Source organism: Scatophagus argus, chromosome 7, assembly GCF_020382885.2.
Source record: "Scatophagus argus isolate fScaArg1 chromosome 7, fScaArg1.pri, whole genome shotgun sequence".
Taxonomy (NCBI): domain Eukaryota; kingdom Metazoa; phylum Chordata; class Actinopteri; family Scatophagidae; genus Scatophagus; species Scatophagus argus.
The window spans coordinates 14,001,267-14,021,557 of NC_058499.1; the positions used below are offsets into that span (position 1 = coordinate 14,001,267).

At 38.7% G+C, this 20,291-nt stretch overlaps 2 protein-coding genes and 1 long non-coding RNA gene across 15 annotated transcripts; 2 read left to right on the top strand and 1 right to left on the bottom strand.

Moving 5' to 3' along the window:
• The first annotated feature begins 460 nt into the window (after window positions 1-460).
• Window positions 461-10,115, top strand: terb1 (telomere repeat binding bouquet formation protein 1). Of its 12 annotated transcripts, none has more exons than XM_046394661.1 (22): window positions 461-826; window positions 960-1,070; window positions 1,286-1,417; window positions 1,878-2,009; window positions 2,214-2,274; window positions 2,407-2,525; window positions 2,686-2,814; window positions 2,920-3,072; window positions 3,155-3,286; window positions 3,471-3,596; window positions 3,969-4,111; window positions 4,196-4,482; window positions 4,599-4,669; window positions 4,780-4,857; window positions 5,377-5,613; window positions 6,519-6,572; window positions 6,902-6,967; window positions 7,064-7,105; window positions 8,528-8,604; window positions 9,265-9,420; window positions 9,542-9,682; window positions 9,788-10,115. In XM_046394661.1, the coding sequence occupies exons 1-21, from the start codon at window positions 790-792 to the stop codon at window positions 9,596-9,598; spliced, it is 2,400 nt and encodes a 799-aa protein (XP_046250617.1). In that variant the 5' UTR covers window positions 461-789; the 3' UTR covers window positions 9,599-9,682; window positions 9,788-10,115. The 12 variants fall into 12 exon arrangements, with proteins under 12 accessions (XP_046250617.1, XP_046250618.1, XP_046250620.1 ...); XM_046394662.1 differs by having other exon boundaries at window positions 461-854; window positions 6,492-6,572; window positions 9,788-10,114; XM_046394660.1 differs by having other exon boundaries at window positions 462-826; window positions 6,492-6,572; window positions 9,788-10,114.
• Window positions 10,116-11,799: 1,684 nt separating this feature from the next.
• On the bottom strand, window positions 11,800-14,468 carry LOC124062215 (cell surface glycoprotein 1-like). Of its 2 annotated transcripts, none has more exons than XM_046394831.1 (2): window positions 14,332-14,468; window positions 11,800-13,424 (listed from the first exon to the last, which is right to left on the bottom strand). In XM_046394831.1, the coding sequence occupies exon 2, from the start codon at window positions 13,410-13,412 to the stop codon at window positions 12,543-12,545; it is 870 nt and encodes a 289-aa protein (XP_046250787.1). In that variant the 5' UTR covers window positions 13,413-13,424; window positions 14,332-14,468; the 3' UTR covers window positions 11,800-12,542. The 2 variants fall into 2 exon arrangements, with proteins under 2 accessions (XP_046250787.1, XP_046250788.1); XM_046394832.1 differs by lacking the exon at window positions 14,332-14,468 and adding an exon at window positions 14,051-14,175.
• LOC124062216 lies at window positions 14,404-15,844 on the top strand. The gene is made up of 2 exons (XR_006843877.1): window positions 14,404-14,545; window positions 14,834-15,844. It is a non-coding gene; the product is annotated as an uncharacterized LOC124062216 (long non-coding RNA).
• Window positions 15,845-20,291: the final 4,447 nt, after the last annotated feature.

Consider the following 20,291-nt stretch of genomic DNA (forward strand, 5'->3'; position numbering starts at 1 on the left):
GCACATGTTGAATTAAAAAAAACAACCTAACCAACAAAGTGTAATAACCAAACAAGGGTAGAAAGGGGTAGCAAACTAGCCTTACTATAGGTAAACATAAAATAATAATAATTAAAAAAACATACAGTACGGCTATTTATATTCATTCACTTTCGTATAACTTCATTTTGTTATTTCTAAAACGCAAATACCCCTAGCACTGCTCTATTACATTTCTCCCTTCGATTGAAATAGTGATGAGTTGTTTTGGACATACAAATTCTTCTCTTTTTTGCCAACTTTTGGATACTTTCAGGTAATTATTTCTTGAGCTGTACATAATTTGAACAGTTTTTTTAAAAAATAGAATAAAAAATAGAATCTAGAATCTCTGATTTATTAACGAGACTTTGTATAAACGAGTTTGTTCAAAATTCTTACAGCCGCTTTGTAAAAGTGCAGTTTATTTGGAAATAGGCCACACCCCCTTTGTTTCCATGGTAACGGAACTTGAAGAGCCGACGTCTTGAAAGTCAAACAGATTAGCTCAGTAGCTAATCATACAATGACTAATGTTTAGTCACTTTAATGTATCCTAACGTTAACTTTTGTTCCGTGAGATTTTCGGATTATGTAGTTGTTCCTTAAGTAAAAGTTTGGCTTCAAAAACATTGTAACGTTAAGGTTACTTTGAAAACGCGAATTTAAGTTTAGCCTGAATATTTTATTTTTGTAGGTTAGCTTGCTAGCTAGTTCTGAAAAAAGTGTTTGTTAATATTGAATAGAAGAAAACAACACCGGCTTAGTAATATGGATAAGACGGTTGTTTGCAGCAACAGCCGAAATAGTAAGACACTATTCCTTACTCCACATGTGTACGTTTTGTGTATGTATTTGTGTATGAATATAGCTAAAGTAATATACATTAACGAATTTATATCTGTCGGTTAACATCACTGATTTTATCGGTTTGCTTTCAGCCATAAGGACAGATCTCAGTTTGCTGCTTGATTGTCTGAAGTTTCAGATGAAATGTCCTGATTTGCAGAAACAAGCTCTTCTCACCATTCATTCAATTTGTGAAAATAGAGGTAATAGTAAACCAGCAATGACGGTAACATATGTCCTTTCCACAAATCAGTCTCCTACACACATTAACCATTTCCTACAGCCTCATCAGTCAAGTTTGTTGTTTGGACGCATGTCTTGCTGCTGAATTCATTCAAATCAATCTAAGTTAACGATACATTCATCTAACCTAATATCCCTTTACTGTCTGTTTAACTTTTAATTCTTATTATTTCAGAGGATACCGTGGACATGTTGAGAGAAATGGGAGGCGTGGCATTTGTGTATAGCCTGTCCAAATCCAGTATCATTCATTCAGATGTTAAGGAGACTGCACTCTTTACGCTTGGCACCATAGCTGAGGCCAATGGTAGGAATGTTTGTGTAAAAGTTGTGGAAACACAGTCCTGGGGTGCATCCTCTGAAAGATTACATGTGAAAGATTACAAGATTACATACTAATACATGTGCTCTGAAACGAGACAGTCCAGCCTTACAAGAACCAAAACTGTAGGTTCAGGTTGTCCTTTCTAAATTGTAAAGTTGAAAATTTCCAGCTTCACAGCCAGGAAGTTAACTTTAAACAGCTGACAAAGTGGTAAGTAATGGTGGTAAACTCGGGCGCTTCAACAAATAATGCTATACTTTCTATTTGTGCGATGCTAAAAGCTGTAAAGGACATGCATTGGGCAGCTTTTCTGCCTACAAGTCTGTGTATAGTCATGTGTGAATAATATGACAGTATAGTGTGGTAAAGCAAGTGCAAGTCATTTGAATGAAATGACATTTTTACATATTGACAATACACTACTTAACTTCTTCTCTTTTAGTGTATTGCAAGAATTCTCTGTGTAGAAAGGAGACATTTGCAGAGATTGCTGGTTGGTTGATGAAAGAAGACGTCCCGCTGACACAGAAGAGAGTGTCTGTCTATTTGCTGTCTGTGTTGGTAGCCAACAACAGTAAGATCAGGGCTCCACAAATGACAAAAGACTTCACTTTTTTTTCACTTTTTTTTTTTTTTTGTTTGTTTCAGTTTTAAGCTCATGAAAACCATTTCAAATATGTGGCACAAAATTTTGTGAGTGAAAGAAAGTACATTTGATCTAAGTTTATTAATTGAAAGTGTGATAAGCTTATTTTACTTTGCTTGTATGCTATTGCAGAATCAGGACAGACCTTAGCCCAAACCACTGGTTGCCTGGATATTCTGCTGGTCCTCTTCAGGTACTTTACATTGCTAAACTTTAATCTTATTTAATCAGACATCAGAGATGCGAACTTTAAATAGGTATGCTTGTAATTGTATTTAAAAACCCAATCACACACACATATAAACTTTAGTATATATTTTTGCAGGACCACTTTCCCCCTCTCCACAGAGGCTACGTTGAGAGCTGCCAATGCAACTCAAACCTACCAGCTTTGGGCATCTGTGTCTAGTGCTCTTTGTGGATGTGTCAACAACCCACAGAATGGTAATGTTATCAGTGTATTTGTGCCTTGTACTAATATGAAAAACATTTGATACTCTTGTCATCCTAGGAACTAATTTCAAATCAAACCGTAATGTACTGCTAAGTTTACATCTAAGATCAAAATTCTTTTGATCATTTGAGTCTTTCTTTTGTCTTCCAGAGGAGGGTCAGTGTATTTGTGTGGCAGCCTTTCCCATAATAAAAACCTGGCTTCAGCAGATTGCTTTGCCACGCACTGAGATTTTTCAACCCATATGTTCCTTCATAGCCATGACAGTTGCCAACAACTGTAAGTGCAAGGGTTAGAATGGCTTATGCTAAACTTGTGATTGTCAGTGTTTATGGAATACATCTGAATCATCACTAAAATCCAAATTCTAAATTGTTTTTGTAGCTTGTGTTCAGGAAAGTTTTTCTGCATCAGGGAGTCTGGATACTCTAACTCTTGCATTGGTTCATCAAGCCTCTACAGCAGATACGAGCTTGTTGTCTTGCCAGCTTTCTGTTATTATATCCAAGACCCTGTCAGCTTGCATCACAGATAATCGTGCGTGTAACACTTGTATGTATACACCTTTAACAGTTCAGCCACACTATTTCCGCCTTTATTGACAAGCTATTCTTTGTAGGTTCTCTGGCCTCAGGTCTGGCTCAGTATGGTGTGGTGTTCCACCTTGTCTCCATGCTGGCCAGCCCACACCTGGAAACTGAGGACAGGCTCGCTGTTTTACTCACCATGGGCCACTGCACTGAGGCCTCAGGTAAGACCACACAGTAAGGTACTGTTAGAGTCTAATATTTCTGGTAGTGTTTGAGTGTGTCTACACTTTATATTTTAATACTTAAGCAACTGTTACCCATGCTACAGTCAGCAGTCTAGCTTCCTTTGAAAGTACAACCTGAGTATTGATCCTATTCATGTATTTTGTTTCTTTCTGTCTGTAGAGGAGCATCAGTCCCAATTGGTGCAGGGTGGAGGCTTGCCTCTTATCATAACCCTACTCACAGAGGACACAAGTGAGGAGATTAGGAAGGCTGCTACATTCATACTGCAGACCAGTAAGCAGGCCAGTAAGTCAAAGTGGTCTTGATAATATCACAATGTAATATTTTTAACACAGTTCACAGTAATTGTACTTTTGGTGCCTCTGGTCCTTTTGAAGACCAGAGATCAGACTTCCAAGCATTGTGCATGTTGAAGAGAACTGACAGATACTATGGGACCAATTAAATAGAAACTCTGGGGTCAATGCAGCCTTGAGGTAGTCAAGGCCAGTATTAATGTCTTCTGTAATTTCTTGTGTAATATGTCTTAGAGCAGTATCACCATCCCCTTTACTTAACTATTATATATATCTATATGTATACATATAGATATATATATACATACATAAGATTGATAGATTATGGGGCTCTCACAATGACTTGTTTGTCTTTGAAAAGCCATGTCCTTGAGAATGCCTGGTTTGATAGCAAGACAGAAGGAGGGTGAAAACTTTGAGCCCCTTACAAATATGGAAGGCTTCAGGGACTCTGCCAGAGAGCTGCTGCACAGGAATGATCTACCAGAGAAGAGACAGACAAAGGTCAGGCAGACATGACACACATGGTCACTGTATAATCAGAATGTAGCTTAGTAACTTATGATGTGTGCTGATGGTCATCTTTAGGAGGATAAGAGTGAGTGGAAAGATACTGACCCATCAGCTTCAATTGAAGAACCATCTGTAGAAGCAGGGGATGACAGCATCATTAAAATTCACACTGTTAGAAATATGACCAAGGATGACAATGACAATGTACCGAGGAATGTGAGCTCCAGTTTAAGTATGCAAGAAGAGAAGGCTAAAACCAGTGGAGGGGATGTGTGGTGCTCTGTGTGCAAGGGTACTGGAACCCTAATGTCTTCCCATCTGCAGTCACTAGAGGGAGGCAGAGAGCTTCTTACAGCAGACAAGTCAGCAGAGTTTCTCAGTTTTGATTACTTCTAAATTGTATATAATTTATATAATTATAAATTATGATAGCTTTCATGTTAACCTTTTCTTCTGTTTTTGTTTGTTTTACATTTAGTCAATTGTTTAAGCCCCCAGCGCCAGTGAAGCACAGTGTACCAAAAGCAATCAAATGTACTGATGAAACAGGTAAGTGCCACAACTTCATTTCTTTTAACACACAGTTATAAGAAAAAATATATGCAATAAGTATAGTTTCTAACATGATTTTTTTTCAAGTAATATGTTTTGATGTAAAGGGTTGCAGTGCCGTGAGATGCGTAAGGTGAGGAAAATCCCAGTGGAGGAACACTCGCTCTCTCATATCCGGTGTGCAGGTAGGAGAGCGTGATGCTGCCCCTCAGTGAAATTCTTTGCATCTTTGTATGAAATGGTTGTTCAAGCAAGCATGGCGCATGAACCACCTCGACTGTGCTGTATTTTTACAGGAATGTGCTTTTTTTTAAGTGTTTTTCTAGTCTCAGTGTGAGCAAAATACCATAAATCTTTGCTGTAGAGTTTTTGTAGGCTGTGGAGTGTAGTTTGGATTCAAAGATTCTTGGTTGCTTTTTTTTTACCCATCTAATCATTTTTCTGAGGTGAGCTAAACAATCATTTTAGGTAATAACAAAGTAGGTCTAGAAATAAAGAATTCTGTGCCAGTGCATCATGTTATTTCAGGCACACATCATGCTCACTTGCAGTGCTTGGGATTATATAATAAGACCACTCAAATAATCAACATTGTATTTATACTTAAAAATTTAAGCTTGATCAAATAGTCAGATTATTGTAGTAAGCTAATGCTGTATTTTTGTATGTTAATGTCATGCGTTGCTGTTGTTTTGGTCCTTTAGGTTGTGTGTTGTCTTTCGAGGAGGTGACCAGTCGCAGTTTCACATCTCTCCAAAGCTCCTGCCACCACAGCTGTGACATGCACAAGGTTCTTCAGGAGGCCACAGAGAGGTTCAGGACTCGTCACTGGAACCTTCTGTTCAGGAGAGAGAACCAGGGCAACACTATGGAGCAGGCAGCCCCAGGCTCTGTGACAGTTTCAGCAGCGGAGCCACACAGAGGCTATAAAAACTGGAGTGGTAAGAGGCTTCAGCGTGTGAAATGCACAGTAAATCCATCTGATTGAAAGGTGTAATTCAAGTTTCATGGTTGTTCAAAGAGTACATTCCAGCTATACTAAAAGGGCTTGTAAAGCACAACAGGATTATGGAATTGATTCTCGAACTAGCTAGTTTTTTTATTATGTAGCTTCCTAAAGTTTTTAGGGTTTAGAAAAATTTACTTTATTTTTTGCTTTACTGCAAATGATTTTTGTCAATCACGGTAAGAAATGGGAATTCTTTTCTGTCTGCTATTATCATCTGCCACTGTCACCGCTCATTTGTCATCTGTCGGTCATTCACCATCAGAAATGTGTAAAGTATGGCTGCAAGGAAATCCATATAGTGAGAAGCTGTTCACAGAAGCAAATGATCGATATATGACAAAATTGAGGTAATGATAGGGTTTGGGTAAACTATTCTAACTAAATAACTAACTAAAAACAAAACTTAAGCTAATAGTGCATAATTAATCTTCTGGCATCAGGCAAGATAAAACACAAAACACCAGGCTTTCTTCCTGTCCTTCCCTTTCAATTTGCTGCCATTGAAGTCACATTCCCTTTATAATATCAGGTCTATGAATTCATCTTCCAAAACAAACATCTTATTGTCAGATAGGATAGAGAGGAAAATTCTGTTCCAAACAAAAGCGCTGTAACTACCATGAGGCTTCCTTGTGGAGTTGGTTAAGACAGGAAATAGCTGCTGTTGTTTTCCTTGTCCACTGCTTCATAACTGTTCCATCAGTATCGTATGAAATATAGAGTATACATTATTGTATTTATCGTATTATTGTATTTAACTACTACTACTTTAACTGCTATAAAATGTCTGATTTCTGTTCCGCTCTAAAGAGGTATGCCTGTCTCCTGTATGTAAAGGAGCATGGAAAGGCAAGAGCTCCCTGCCAGAGCACCAATTGAAAAAGCACAATGGTAAGAGTTGATTTATTTTCCGTAGGTCTTGCAATGTTTTAACTTAGGGAATGAACCTGTCCAACCAATACATTAGAAAAACAAAATTGACAATAATTCACAAAAAAGTTATTCCTGATAACTAAACAAATAATTTTCATATGTGCAAGCCATTTAAGATAAGATAATATGAACTTTATTGATCCCACAGCAGGAAAATTCACTTGTCATGGCAGAACAGAACAGAGTGCAGAAAGTGCGCAAAACAGTTTCAAAAATATAAAGAGTTATAAATTAACAGTTTTAAAATAAACACTGTAAAATATATCGCTTTTTCCCACCTATGATAGGCTTCACTTTGACCCCACTGCGCAGAGGAGCTAAGAAAGATATGTCGACGTCCTATCACATGGCCGGTACATATGTGACGTTATCACAACAACATAACACTTACTGATTCATTGTTCTTTATATTTTGTCAACAGCATTAATCTCAACACTCTTTTTCCCAGATCCAGGCTTGACTCCCCTAAAAAGGTCTCATCTTCCTGAAGGTAAATATGTGATAGCACATATGAGTATTTGCTATAGATTACTTTAAATGTGTGTGAATGTCATGATTGAGAGCTTGTGGTGGGAGCTGTCTTCTGCAGTGTGTTCTTGGCAGCGGAGAAACCAAAGAGCAGAAGGAATGTTGAACTGCCGCCAGTGTTCTCACAGTGCAGGCTAGAGCTGGTTCAGAGCAACACAGCTGTATTAAGCTGTTTCACACTCTGTATAACACCGTGTGTTTATGTGTGTATGTGTGAGAAACTGCGAGAGATCTCATTATTTTTTTGTTATGCTAGTGACATGTTAGTTGCAGGTGAGGCGTTTAGTCATTTCCACTTTATGATTTTATAGTTTTAATGTTTATATATTTTGGCCATATTTGCCATCCATCTCCTTGTACCTCTGAAGCCTGAAAGTTGCTTTAGTGTAACAACATAGACTCAGAGGCAGTGTTGTGGAGTGCAGTCTTTCTATGCTCTCAGGCTGAGATTTATTGTATCTTTATACCTCAGAGCCAAATTCATTTTCCAGTGCTTACTTTGTGTGAGTCTGCATTTTGAATATTTTTTTCCTTCCATCCACAGTGCAAATTTTCATTCTTTCTCTGTGCAGTTCAGCTGTTTTTTTTTTTCCACTTCTCTCTTCCTCCTGGTTTTTATACCTCGGCGCCAGCGATAGCCATAGCCGGCGGCATGATAGTTTTGGATGTGTCCATTCGTCTGTCCCATTCTTGTAAGAATTTATTGAAATTTGGCACAAACATCCAATTGGATCTGAGGATGAACTTGATTAGAATTTAGTGGTCACTGTGGTCTCACAAAACACATTTTGAGCCACAACCCAAGAATTCATATGCTAATTATGACAAAATGATGAAGTTATGACATTTTCTATCCAAAAACGCTAAAGGTCACCTTCACACACTGGGGTGTGCACCTTGAAACTGCACTGATTGTATAGATCTTTTGTGTCGCAGAGTTGAAGATGTGTGAGAAACATCCATATTGCAGTCCATTGCATTGCAGTCCACCAAAAACTTGTTGTTTTTGCTGATATCCGGTGTCAGTGCACCTTGTGACAGATACTATATACATTTTGAGTCTGGACAGACGTGGATGTAAACTGCAACTTAAATGGTGCACAAAGATAATATAACCTGTAATCCTAGTTTCTGTCATAATTTTGTCCCCTTTCCTCCATTCCCATGCCTGTTCTTCTGCATTTTTCTCATATTGGCCATAACTAGTCACCCTCTGCTCTATTAAGGAATGGGGCAAGAGAGAAATTGTCTCTGTGTATCTTAAGTCTGAGACCAGCTGATGTAATGTTGAGTAACAGAATGAGCTGTAAAACCCTGGCATCCTCACAGTCTTGTTCACAAACATACACAGACATAAACAAACTATTTTATGTTCCAAATACAGAGAGAAGAGGAGGGAATAATGGTGGACATCGTGCTCTTGATGGCGAGTCGAAGACTAGCACAGATCACTTTTCCACTGTAAGGGCTTGAAGAATATATTCTCTTGTCTTTTTAATGCCATGATTGCATCTTACAGTGCACAGAAGTGGTAAAGAAAATAACTGAAGAATTAAAAGAGGAAATGTACAGTGAAAAGTGGGGATGGGATTTGAGAATCAGACTTTTCAAAACAGTCCTAATTAATAATGTAACTTTGATGAAAATAGATATGACACAACATCAAATGTCAGGTCTGAGCAAGCTCATTTCCACAGCATACCAAAATGGGCTGAAACCATTTGTTGCCTGGATGGTGGGAAGTCAATTTAAAAATGCAGGATATGTCTTGCAGAATGACTGGAAGTAATCCATGCAATGTGTTGTTAATAAAAGGATTGCAATTTGCAAAACCACCAGTACGGTCCATTAACATTAGTCACATAGACGTCTTCTGCGTCTTTTAAATCGGAAAAGCTAACTGAAAAGAAGATGTTTTGCAGGCACATTTTCCATGTCCAGGCGTTTTATTCTGTACAAGTGGAATGTGGCATTCATATAGCTGAACTACATATAAAAGGCACAGATTTTGTACTGAATGCTACCAAATGTGCATCCATGCACATGTGATTTGTCCCATACTCCACACTGTCTAATCTTTACTCAAAGCTTTGTGTCTTCTGCTTTTCTTCTTTTTATTAGAGAAGGAAGAGGAATGATTTCAGCCGTGAGGAGGTGCAGTACCTTCTCAGCGGGGTGAAGACTTACGGTTTCTCCTGGAACTCCATCTTGTGGTCTTACCCCTTCAAACCTGGACGCACCAATGTCGGCCTGGCCAAGAAATATCGACAGCTAATGGTAACAAGAGAAAGCGTCCTTTAAGATAAGTTGTTTGATATTGTCCATGCTAACTGTAAAACTGCATTTAGAATAATTCCCTGGGTTTTCTTTTTGTTTTGTTTTGTTTTTTTGCCTTCAGAAAAGTAATTCTGGTGCTGAGATCCTGGGTCAACCCCTTGAAAATGGCCCTCTGTAAATAAGTTTTGACTTCTAAGGATTAAAAGACCTTCACTCTCTTCAGTTCAAAACACAAAGAGGCATTTATTTCATGTACGTATATTACATTACATTACATTGTATTTGGCAGACGCTTTTTAAACCCAAAGCGACTTACAGTCGAGGACATAAACAGTGCGAACCAACATAATTGGTTCATAATAGCATAATTTTATGCTATTTATATTAATTATATTTATATCTGCATATTGTCTTGAAAATGTTTTTGCAGTAGTTTTTAGTGCTTTTTTTAGTATATTGGATATAGTAATTTTTTTTTTATTAATTGTTGCTAACTCTTTCTTGCTGTTACATATTAAACCAGTGTTTGAGAGTCATACATTTTTCTGTCAGCATCTTCTCTGTCAAGTACATTTTAGAGTTGGATTCATGCAAACAGACTTTCATAAACATTTTAAAACTACAGAAACGGTTTACTACATGATCCTAGTGTGAAGTGTCACTTGAGACTAAATAAGAAACCATTGGTACCTTGTAAGGGTGAATTGTGCCAGATCTTGAGTGAAATATAACCTTAGAGTCAGGGCCATTCCAAAGTCATTGTTTTGTTGTAGCAGCACCTTCTGATGAATCACCACCACTGTGTTGACATGTATGTTTTGCCAAATTTGATTGCAACACCAAAAGGTGTATGTGAGTTGTGGCAGCAAAACGTCCAAAGCAGAAACACTTTGACAACCATTTACTCCAGTTCTGTATCATAACTGCTTTTTAGCCCAGGCCGAATTTGCTTTGTAGCAAAGTAATATAATATTCAAAGAAGCAAATTATTTTTTTTCTATACAGTCAAGTGTCAGAATATCTAATCCATCTGAAATGAGCATCGCTAAGACTATTTGGATGTGATATGACCAAAGTAGTCCATTAAAAACAGTTATGGGCCATACATATATATATATATCTATATATATAGATATATATATATGTGTGTGTGTGTGTATTTAGCTTTTTATTTCTAAGTAAAGAAGATACTTTTAAGTTAAACAAATACATACAAACAATAATACAAAAAAGCAATAGTTTCTGCACTTCTGCTTAAAAACATTCTGTGTGTGTTACTTCCTTGATATATAATGTCATGTAAACGAATACCAAGTTCTGATTTCTTTATGTTTGTGCGTTTGAGTCTATAGCGAGGCAGGAAATCAAAAAGGAGAGTGGGGACTCATGTCCAGCGCTTTTGTTTATTGAGCTGAAAGCCTCTGGTATGACAGGAATCACAAATAGTGCAAATCATGCTGTTTATCTATTCTCAGTGTGCATCAAGAGGCAGCTTGGTGTGCTAACTGGATCCCCTACTAAGGACCAGCTTAACTGAGATCACTGTCTGAAGAGTGCCTCTCCCAGTCCACGAGGACTGGGAGAGTGTGTTACCAAACACTGGGAGTTAACTATCTGCCATGCCTTGAGGCATAGCCTGTTAAAGTTAGGTGTGGTTGGCCAAGACCAAATGTTTGGGAGTGGGACTTATGGATTATGAATTATGGAACTGAGGATAAGATTTAAGGGGTGCTCCACAATGATCATCTGATATAGATTAACTGTTGTGTTTTCAAAGTTAAATGGAGCAGCTGGTACGTCTTGATGACGTTGCAGTAGTCCTCCCTTCATTAGGCAGTATTCCCGTCTTGGAAATGTCAAGTTATTTTTCTAAGTTTCATTTTTAAGCAGGCAGAAGTGGCCCCTCATACCAATCCACTGACTACTTTGTGAAGATGTTGGGATAGCAATGCAGTGAGGGTAGGGGGAGTGTGGTGGGAGAGGCATGTGAGGAGCAGAGTTCTCATGCACTGAAATGCAGTCACACTGAAGACTTTTGACCCAGGCCCCCCGAAAACCTCCTTCCTCTGGAAAGAATGTGGCTTCACCCCCCCTCCTCCCCCCTCCCTTCTCATCCTCTCTCCCACAAGACTGTGAGAAAGCGCTGTCTTTCTTACATGATCTGTGCAGCATTGCTTAGAATCTGGTTTCAATGTGTATGTTGTGTCTCATACATACATTTACCGTTGTGATGCTCAGGGGCAAGCCTTAAGTTACTGTTGCTTTGTGGCTCATGGCATATGTTCAGTGCAGATCAAATATAACGCCAACTCACCCTGATCTCAAAATCTCCCATAGTTTTTCTACTAGTTAAAAAAAGTACATGACCAGGGCCATAAACACATGTGGAATAACATTTTTATTTTCACAGGCAATCTATTACTTTGGTTTAAAAATAATATTATTGTATTGAAAATACAATAATAGGATAGTCACACTTGTTAGAGGAATACTGCGAGGTCCAAACATTACTATGTTAAGACATAAATGTTTCTTGGACACTTGTATCCTGCTATATAGTGGTATTCATACATGGTCTCCTGTCATCTTTGGTCACATTGCTACTGTCCCATGCCTGTCATTTTGCATTAACTTATATCCACCTAAAAAAGATTTTACTTTTCCCTTTGTATTTTACTTTTCCCAACACGATTTTTTTTTTCTACACATTTCTTCCCTTGTATGAGGCTGTTATTTTGCAGTTCCACCTTTTTCTCCAAGCATCCACAAAAAATATTTAAATTCTAATTTGAATCTTGTTGAATTTGCATAGAGAAGATCTCTGTTGTCGCACAAATACACTCAAGTACAGTCATATCCCTTCACCCACACACACAAAAAAAACCCATATACGTGTAACTACTTTTGTGAGAGTGTGTGACAAGACATTGGTTTGTCCCACAGTTCATTTGGTATTTCGGATCATTTTGAAAGAGAAGAAACCGTTTGCCTTGTTTAGGCCCCTTGAGGTGTAAAAGAAACATTGTGTCTGATTCTTTTCAGATGTCATGTAAAGAGTTAAGAAGGTTTCACAGAAAAAAAAAATCTCCATTTATTTCTTTCATAAATCCTCTTCTGTGGATTCACATCAGCTCAGTGGAAGCGCTCATGTCTGTGATGGGAGTGTCATCAGGGATCTTGACATCAGTGGGAATGAGGTCAGCGACAAGGTCATTTCCTTTCAGCTCTAGGTTCTGGAGGAGTCCACTAACACTCTCCTCACTGACATCACTCACAAGCTGCTCCAAATTCCCTGCAGCCTCCACCTCCGCCAGCTTCTCCAGAGATTCTGATCTTTCCTCAGAGTTTTCCGGCTCGGGCGCGGAAATCACAGAAACCTCAGCATTGTCTTGGCACTCCTCAGTCACCGGGATGTCTGAGGGCTCGTCTGTATTGACTGAGGTGAGAATGGGAGCTGGGGAAGGAGGAGTGTCAGGTTGGGGAGTTGCATCAGGGACACCCAGGTCGATCAAAGCAGATGAAGAAATCACAGGCTCAGGGAGAGACTCTTGGGTAAGCATGTCTGTCTGCTCCTCTAGAGCCTCAGTCGGGGCCGGCACTGACTCGGAGATGGGCTCAGGGGCTGCCTCAACCACTGCCTCTTGTTTTGAGCTAGGATCTGGTTCAGGAACAGGCTCTGGAGCTGGTTCTGCAGCAGGTGCTGCTTCAGTGACCGAGTCCACAGGTTGAGCTGAGGTTTCATCTGCCAAAGGCTCGGGTTCAACATCATTTACATCTTTAAACTCTGATGCACGTTCTTCAGGGGGTGAAGACTCCTCTAATGTGACAGGCTCACCGGCAGTCACACTGAGATCCTCTGTCTCAATGGCCTCCTGAGTCTGTGTTGTCCCAGGATCTTCTGCTGGCTCCTCTGCAGTCTTCTCTTCAGTGCCAGCAGCGTTTTCAGCGCTGTTGGCTGGGGCGTCTCGCCTCCTGCTGAACTTGTTTCCCATAATGATCCTTCACTAAAGTTCAAAATGAGAACAAAATCATTTTAATTGACTGAATGCCCAGATTGTGCTCTTTAAGCAGTTTCAAAAAAATTCTGACTTTTCTTCCAGTGTAAGATTCTTGTGCATGAAAAAGCATGCTGTATGGAAGCTGTTGCTATTCTTTGGAATTCAGAAATATGCATAAATATTGATTAAGGTTAAGGAAACAACAAAAAGTAAACAGAGAAACTTTATAAAACTTGCCATGATTCACTGAACTGGTTGAGTAGAAATACTGCAGGTTGTGTATTATGGTACATTGTGTTCTCTTGTAGCCTGCCCTTCCCGGCCCGCACGTACAGCATACGCTTTATAATGTCAGAGAGCGTCTACAGTATTTTTTTTTTTTCAGAGTGCCAGAATATGATAAAAAGTATTTGATCGACTGATTGATTGATTCTTTCTAGCCCGCTTTGCACCTCACGTCACCTCTCAGGTCTTAACTCAAATTGTCAATAACTTCTAGACAAGTTTATACGCGCACTGAAATAGTTAATCCCTTCATATCATAACAGCTACCACGAACGAAAATTACAGTTTCTGATTTCCCTTTGTTTGCATTTTCCAATTTCCAATCCAAATCTGTAAAACAACCACACCTTGTTCCAGCTGTGCTGTCTGTCAGAACACTGGAACCGCACACTCCATCCACTTCAGTTATCATTTAACATAATCACACGAAAAACATCCACATTTTAATTATTAGCGAACTAAATCATATCTGATTGCCATCAATTTCTGGTTAAAGCAAAAGGAACAAAGAAACTCTTGCATACGAGCCCGCCTCCCTCTAATGCAGAACAATCTTTAAAAAAAATATATCCAAAACGTACGTTAATAAAAAACAGCGTGCAGTTAAAGACGTAGAGCCGTAACCAACCTTTTTGACCGCTTTATTCGTGGCAGTAAAAGTGGCTGAAAGTCGCAGATGATCTCGCTCTCCCAAAGTCCGCACGTCAAACTGTGAGTCGAGTCGCGCACCCGCGGAGCAGAGCCCTGCAGGCGTGCGCGTCCACGGTCCCTATGCGCGTGCCGGGCCCTTTACTCTTCCTGAGCTAAAACGACTTCGTCGCTTCATGTCGCAGTTCACAAACGTAAGTAAAACGCTAATGCCACGGGATCAGTGCTAATCTGTGTCATGTTTCAAAATGGTCCCAGGCCTCCCAGAGCTTTTACAAACTTGACAACAACAAGTTCTTGACAATAATCACATTCAAAGTCTATTCTTTTTAAGATCACCCAGGATGGAGTGATTTCGTGCAGAAAATTTGAATTTGTATTTAATTTTGTCCATCAAATAAGCTTTTCTGTATGCACTAATAATTTTTATGATAGGTTTAGTTTTCCAAGTGATCGAGTGTTTGTCTTGATTTCTGTCAAAGGAACAGCCCGGTGTCATGAGACTGTGGTTTCTGTTATGGCTGCCATCTCTGGGAGGACACCCACGGCTCGCTGTGTCTGCATTTCAGCGTTTCTCCTGCTCATCTTCATTCAGATGTTAACCTCCCTGGTGCTTTTTGCGGGTGTGTTCATCCTCTCTAACGAAGCCCTCATCGGCCTCGGTGGCTTTTGTGTAAGACTTGAGCACAGCGACCTGTCCTGTGGCAGGTGGTTCGGGAGGGATACTAACAGTGGAGCTGAATCTGAGATAAAAATGAACATCCTCACAGCCGTGGCGACCCTGGGCCTGTACGGTCCAGTGGTGCTCGTGGCCTTTGCCCTTCTGACCATGCTGTTAGCAGCTTACGCCAAAGACAGAGCAGCAGTCGGCTTGAGCACGGCCTGCCAGGCCGCATCGAGCCTGCTCATCCCGACTGGCCTGATTGCTTTTCTGCTCATCAACTGGTCATATGTGAGCTGGGGACACATGACCGTGTGGTTCTACGTCTGTATGGGTGTGCACGTTCAGCTGCTTATCTCGACTGCACTGACCCACAGGTTATGGAAGATACTGACAGCTGACTGGGAAGAGGTGGGTCCAAATGAAAGGGCATCCTCACCTTGTTAAACAGAAGGGAAAAGTGAATCGTGCAGCCGAGATAAAGTTGTTGATGAAGGATTAATCAAAATTACAGTTTTTACTTTTTTATTTTCCTGAATTTCCCTCAGGATCAATAAATTATCATCTATGCATCAGCCTACGTACACCAACATGTTGTTTGTGATGTTTTCACTAAAAACGGGTCAAATCTTTGCTTTGGAGCTTATGCTGATTAAAAAAAATGTTTTGAGTGTTATGACAGTTTTAATCATTAACTGTAAAACTTTTTTTTGTTGTTAAATCAAGTGGAACAAACTGTATTACTTTTGTGTGCTGTGACAGTGTTTTTGAATTCAAGACAAACTAGTCTGTGAAAGTGACAACCGAGTGTGTAAATAAATATCTCACAGTATGGTCTGTTTTCTCTCACATGCACTGCTGGTGAACACCAGCTAAACAGAATTAAATAGTGTTGAAAGACAGAAGACTAATAGAGTGCTGACAGTTTTGGCACTACTTTTTCTGGTTCAGTACATACAAATAACTGCTGTTTTATTAGCCTATTTATTAAAGTAGAAAAACAACAATTTAGAGTATGCTTTCTTTCTGTTCAGAATTAATGTTAGGCTTTCAATCAAAGCACTGGCACTTAGATAATCTTTTTGTTTGGTCCCATACACCCGGTACACAGCCACAGCGTAGAGCTCGGACACAGTGTCAGTTTTTCCATCCACTCCGTCTTCGGAGTTGTGCCAAATTTTACATGCCAGTGACATCAATTAAAGGATCGGTCCTTCCATTTCTAGTTTTATGGAGTAAGTAAGGAGTAAGTAACAAGCCATAAAAGCAAATAAGAGAATACTTTCCACTTAACGCAAACATCCTCCAAGGCTCAGTGCACACTTTTTAAAACAGTTTTAATCAGGTGAAGAAAATCTCTCGCACAAGCCGTAAGGCATCATCCTCCTCTGCTGCATCTGCTGGCATCTGTGAGCGTTCCTCTTTTTTCTCCACCTCCAGCCCATCATTCACGAGACCATCGGGGTCCTGAACTGGTCCTGACCCCTGACCCTCAGGTTCCCAATGCTGTGGGCTCTTGGTGTACTGCACTGTTTCCAACTCTGTGACATCCAAGTCTGTTTCTGAAACATATGTTGTGCGCTTGCCGTCACTGCAGTCTGAGGACTCCTCCTCCGTCACCGGCACTGCTATCGCCTTCGAAGTGGTGTGGTTCTCCTTCGTCTTCACAGTGTTGTGTACTGCCTTGTCTTCAGCCTGTGTGCAAGTAAATCACTCGTGTTTTCCACAGTACTTCAGGGAATATCCTGCATTTTACAACCACTATGAAAAATAACGTGAGGAATGATTTCAAAGTGCTTCTGTACATATAGAGCTGAGAGGCACAAACATGGACGTATAAGTGATGTGTTAATACACACACAAAAAGCAAAAGACCTGTATAATATGTACTGATATAATCAACATTGTGAAGAATATTGACATGTTTTCCTTTTTCTATTTTTATTCATATATATTTGTAATTGGGACTTTTCTCCCGGGTTGGAAACCATTTCAAATGTTAAAAAAAAACCAAACACTCAAACAGCGCCACCTTTTGGTCTGATACGTCCTCGCAGGCACCACTGGTAAAACACGAAACAGCTGCTTCTACCAACTCTTTCTCGTTCATACAGTAGAAAACAGCCCTGGAAACAAACACGCGTTCCTGTTAGTCAAAGCGCCTTCAGGACTTTTAACTGAAGCAAAAACCTAAGATTTTGTCTTGCTTTTTACGCCATCTACCTCGCAGTTTTCCGTTTTCTCCTGCTCTTGAGCGGCTCCTTCTCTTTCACTTTCTCTTCTTTCTTCTTCGACATCCATGACGGCAGCGTCCGATGCCTTACTGACATGTTGGCTCTATATCATTAAGTTGTACATTATTTATACACCTGCACAGAGTTTCCTGCGGCCGCTACCACCGCTGTTATCCACCATGAAATGAATGGACAACGCCATGGATGTATAAAGACAAACAAGGCAGCGCAGCATGTTGGTGAAGTCACGTGACCACAATGGCTGCCGGAGTGTTTAGCGCCGCTTATCGACCGACAACGAGAACAACAAGAAATCCATCTGTGAAACAAATTTTATATTGCTATATAAATCCTACTTTATCTGTAATATAATCGCATTTATTCTGTTGGTAATATATTTCGTATGTAACTGAATCTTCAAACTAGTGACTAATGCTCTTAAATAAAATGTAGTATGTAAAAATGTAATGGAATTTATGTTAAAAATCAAGAATTTTATAAGAAATAATACACATACGAAGTAAAATCTAAAGGAACTGTGTACAACCATGTAAATTTCCCAAATATATTTACAGTTTCAGTTCATCTTGTTAAAAAGTTCTGTAGTTAGAAAGTGCATGTTCCTGTACCTGTCCTCTCTGAGAGATCACAGTATAAAACTGCCTAAAAATGCTTTTAAAGACACAAAATTAAAAATTAAAAACACAAATTAGAAAATATATCTATCAAAAGAAATAGCACCGTCAGATTTTTTCATAATCCTAAATAAATCAGGAAATAGTGTGGTCAGCTATATCCTTGAGGACCCCTGTGTGAGGTATGTGTATGATGAATGCAGCAGTACTACACATGCTCAAGTGAGTTTTAGTTTTTTTTCTACTTTATACAAACAATGTTGATGTCACTGCAGTCACAGCTTTAACATGTCAACACCGTCCTCCTGTGGATTGAATTTAGGCATTTTAATGAGGTTATTGAGGCAGCTAGCAACTAAGGAAAAACAAAATGGCAGGAGTTTACAATATATATTTAGCATTAGAGAAAACAGAATTTAGTAACTGGGATTTTCAGAATAGTGTGAAACAAAAGTTTATATGTCGTATTTTACTACACATCAGAGTAACTGAATGCTATTATTAGATATTTAAGAACTTTAAATTCTTGTTGCCCTGAACAAATTAAAACAGCATACTTTGTAGTATGTCTGACGGGGTTGACACAAATGAAGTGAAGTTTTAGAAATGGTGTTTTATGGGAAGACAAAACAAAACAAAACAAAACAGTTCCTTTACATGGTTTGATAACTAAGACCTGTCAAATATATCAACTTCAAATGAATGTAGAACACATTTTTAAAGTTTGAGTTTTAAAACATGTTTTGTCTCTTTTCTGAAGAATCAATGAGCTATAAAAAGTCAATGCTAATGACCAGATATCCCCAAATCTGTAACTAATAAATTATATTAAAAAAAAAGTACCATTTGAGTAAATTTACTTCAATGCCATTATTGGTATTTAGCTACATGAGACTGTATTTAATCAGAACACTTACACTTGATTTTATGACAATAATGAAATACATTTTTTGGGCTTAATTGTTCGAGCGACTTGACTTGAATGGGTTTATAGGTGTGAACCAGTAAATGCATCAATGTTGCTGAAATTACAGATTAAATTGACACTATGCACATTCATTTATTTTTAAAAAGAGTGTAGTTTGGAAAATAAATACATTTATAAGACACAGTATATATTTAACTTTGATTAACATTACTTGACTAATCCTTAACCTAACCTTAAAGCCAGTCTTCACCCTAATATTTCATGATTTATGCTGTGGGGACTTGTGTGTTGTCCTGGTAAGTAAGTCAGGGCCTCACAATGTGACTGTGTAAACAGATTTTTGTCCCCACAACTACAGGAATATACGTCCTCACACACACACACACACACACTGTGTGCAGTTGTTGGAATTAATCAGAGTTGCATTAGGGTGCTGTGTAATTAAAACTGTGAGTTGCAAAGTCTCATCACTCACATTCACATTTATTATTCTAGACTTTCAGTTGTCTCAGCTCACCCACATTTGCTGTTACTTTTTGATCATTTTTTCTTTTTTATTTATTTTTTTTGCCTATTCACCTTTAGAATATTATACTTATATTTCTTGCTTCTGCCTCACATATTTTGATTGGCATATTGAGTGGAAGACAAACTTAAAGCAACACCACTTTTTCTGTTTTTTACTAGTATTTTTCAAAATGTGTTCAGATAATAATATTTAATAATAATTTTTTTACCACTAAAATGCATGTGTGTATGCACTGATGTCTTTTAACCCTGTGTGCCTTATTCTGGACGACAGCAGATAATCCATGCTAGTCTAGTCACATGACACTTTTTTTCCTCTCTGTCCTTTTATCACCCGCTTCCAATCTCCAATGTACAGAACAACCTCGTATCAGACTCTCACTTTCTGTCACTTTGTACCCAAAGCTGCCTTCTTAATTATGACTCTAAAGCCCTTCCTACAAGTGCTTAGACTTTGATTGCAAATGCCAGCTTTGTATATTTGACTAAATTAAAAAGTGGGGAAAAGTAAGGGGGAAAAAAAGACACGCACAATGTTACTTTCCCTGATGCTCTAAATTTCAGTGCATTTTAGGAACAACACATCAGAACTGAACTGATACCAACTGAATAAAACTCAAAATCTCCCACCATATTATCATCTTTCTCGTCTTCTTCTTCTTATTATTATTATTTTTATTTTCAACAGATACCCACAGAGGCTATTTTGAGAAATAACCATTTTGCATCAATGTATTTCTTTTTTATGTAACACTAGTGGAAATAAAGAGTCCACTAATTACCAGACAAGGATGAACTTGGACAATTCTCCTGCAAAGCTGCATTGTATCCATCTCATCTCAATTTGTTTGTTACAAAATGAAAAACCCACTGTAAAATCAATCATTAACTAATTACCTTTGATGTTAAAATACCTAAATTAATTTTTAAAATGACTTAAGCATTAAAAAAGAA

Coding starts and splice junctions, on each gene's coding strand:
- terb1 (XM_046394660.1), top strand. CDS start 790: ATGGATAAGACGGTTGTTTGCAGCAACAGCCGAAATA. Junction 3,287..3,470: donor CCACTGCACTGAGGCCTCAG/GTAAGACCACAC, acceptor TTCTGTCTGTAG/AGGAGCATCAGTCCCAATTG. Junction 4,670..4,779: donor CAAATGTACTGATGAAACAG/GTAAGTGCCACA, acceptor TTTGATGTAAAG/GGTTGCAGTGCCGTGAGATG.
- LOC124062215 (XM_046394831.1), bottom strand. CDS start 13,412: ATGGGAAACAAGTTCAGCAGGAGGCGAGACGCCCCAGCCAACAGCGCT.